The following is a 981-nucleotide window of genomic DNA, read 5'->3' as shown; positions in this document are numbered from 1 at the left end:
CCGAAAGTAAATGCAGGCCGGAGGTCGCCAGCGCCTGTGGCTCGAGGACCATGTGGTTAGCTGATTCGTCCCCGTTCAGAGAAATCCATGGGAGCAAACAGCCACCTGCCACCCGGAGCGCGAGAAAACTGCACAGAGCAGCAGCTGTCCAAAAGACAGAAAGCGAGAGTCCCCCGAGACTGATCGAAATCCACTCCGTGTCAGAAGGCCTCGGAAGCTTTCGGCCGACGTATGGCACTTCCTTCCATATCACGGGAGCAGGGAAACGCGGCCCTACGCTGATTTGCAGCGGGCGTAGGCGCTGTTGCATGGCGTGTGCGATAGACAGAAACGCCTCTGGCACGGCAAGCGTGACGAGCTTCAAGCACTGAAGCAGTAGGTGACTCGAAGTGCGGAGAGTGTCGACGGTAAGGACGAGCACCAACAAGTGGTGCATCGTTTGTACCGGACTGCGATTCACAGCGCACCCGCACAGCTGGATCGCGGAGTAGGCGCAGGAAAGTATGAGCATGTATTGCTGGACCCGAGTACTGGGCTCATACGCAATAGTTAGCAGGGTTTTGTCAAAGGGCCATAGAAGACATACGAGCCAGGTGGTGGACAGAACCGCATAAGCAATCGTGCAGTGATGGAGTCTCTTGGTGATCCAGCTGTCTGTGAGCACTTTGTCGACAGTAAGGAAAAAGCATGCGCCAGCCACAATCACAAGCAACGCACACACAAGCGCAGTTGCCGGCGAGAGCATGTCGGCACGGGCCACACCGGCCCTGACTTCCCCCACGGAAAGTGTTGTTGTCGGGACAAGAGCAGAAATTATTGCCATTCTTACTGGAAGCTACTACAACCCCTTCGCTGGAGCCGGTAAACTGGCAACGGTCAATCACTACAAGTCCTCAAGCATAACCTCATGCCAGACTCGTTTGCTTAGTGCTCCACTGTTCATCATCCGGGGTTCTTGTGTCCGACTGCCGATCCGCTACT

General features: G+C 55.8%; 1 protein-coding gene across 1 annotated transcript in view; it reads left to right on the top strand.

The window, feature by feature from the left end:
* The first annotated feature begins 17 nt into the window (after nt 1-17).
* CSUI_004933 (uncharacterized protein) overlaps nt 18-981 on the top strand; it is a 1544-nt gene continuing 580 nt past the window's right edge. The window contains exon 1 of the mRNA XM_068065114.1: nt 18-822. Within this exon, the coding sequence (XP_067922918.1) occupies nt 629-822 (194 nt within the window). The 5' untranslated portion in view covers nt 18-628. The remainder of the gene's footprint in view (nt 823-981) is intronic.

This window comes from Cystoisospora suis (assembly GCF_002600585.1).
Source record: "Cystoisospora suis strain Wien I chromosome Unknown contig_2361, whole genome shotgun sequence".
NCBI lineage: Eukaryota > Apicomplexa > Conoidasida > Eucoccidiorida > Sarcocystidae > Cystoisospora > Cystoisospora suis.
This window is presented reverse-complemented; position numbering and strand designations above follow the sequence as displayed.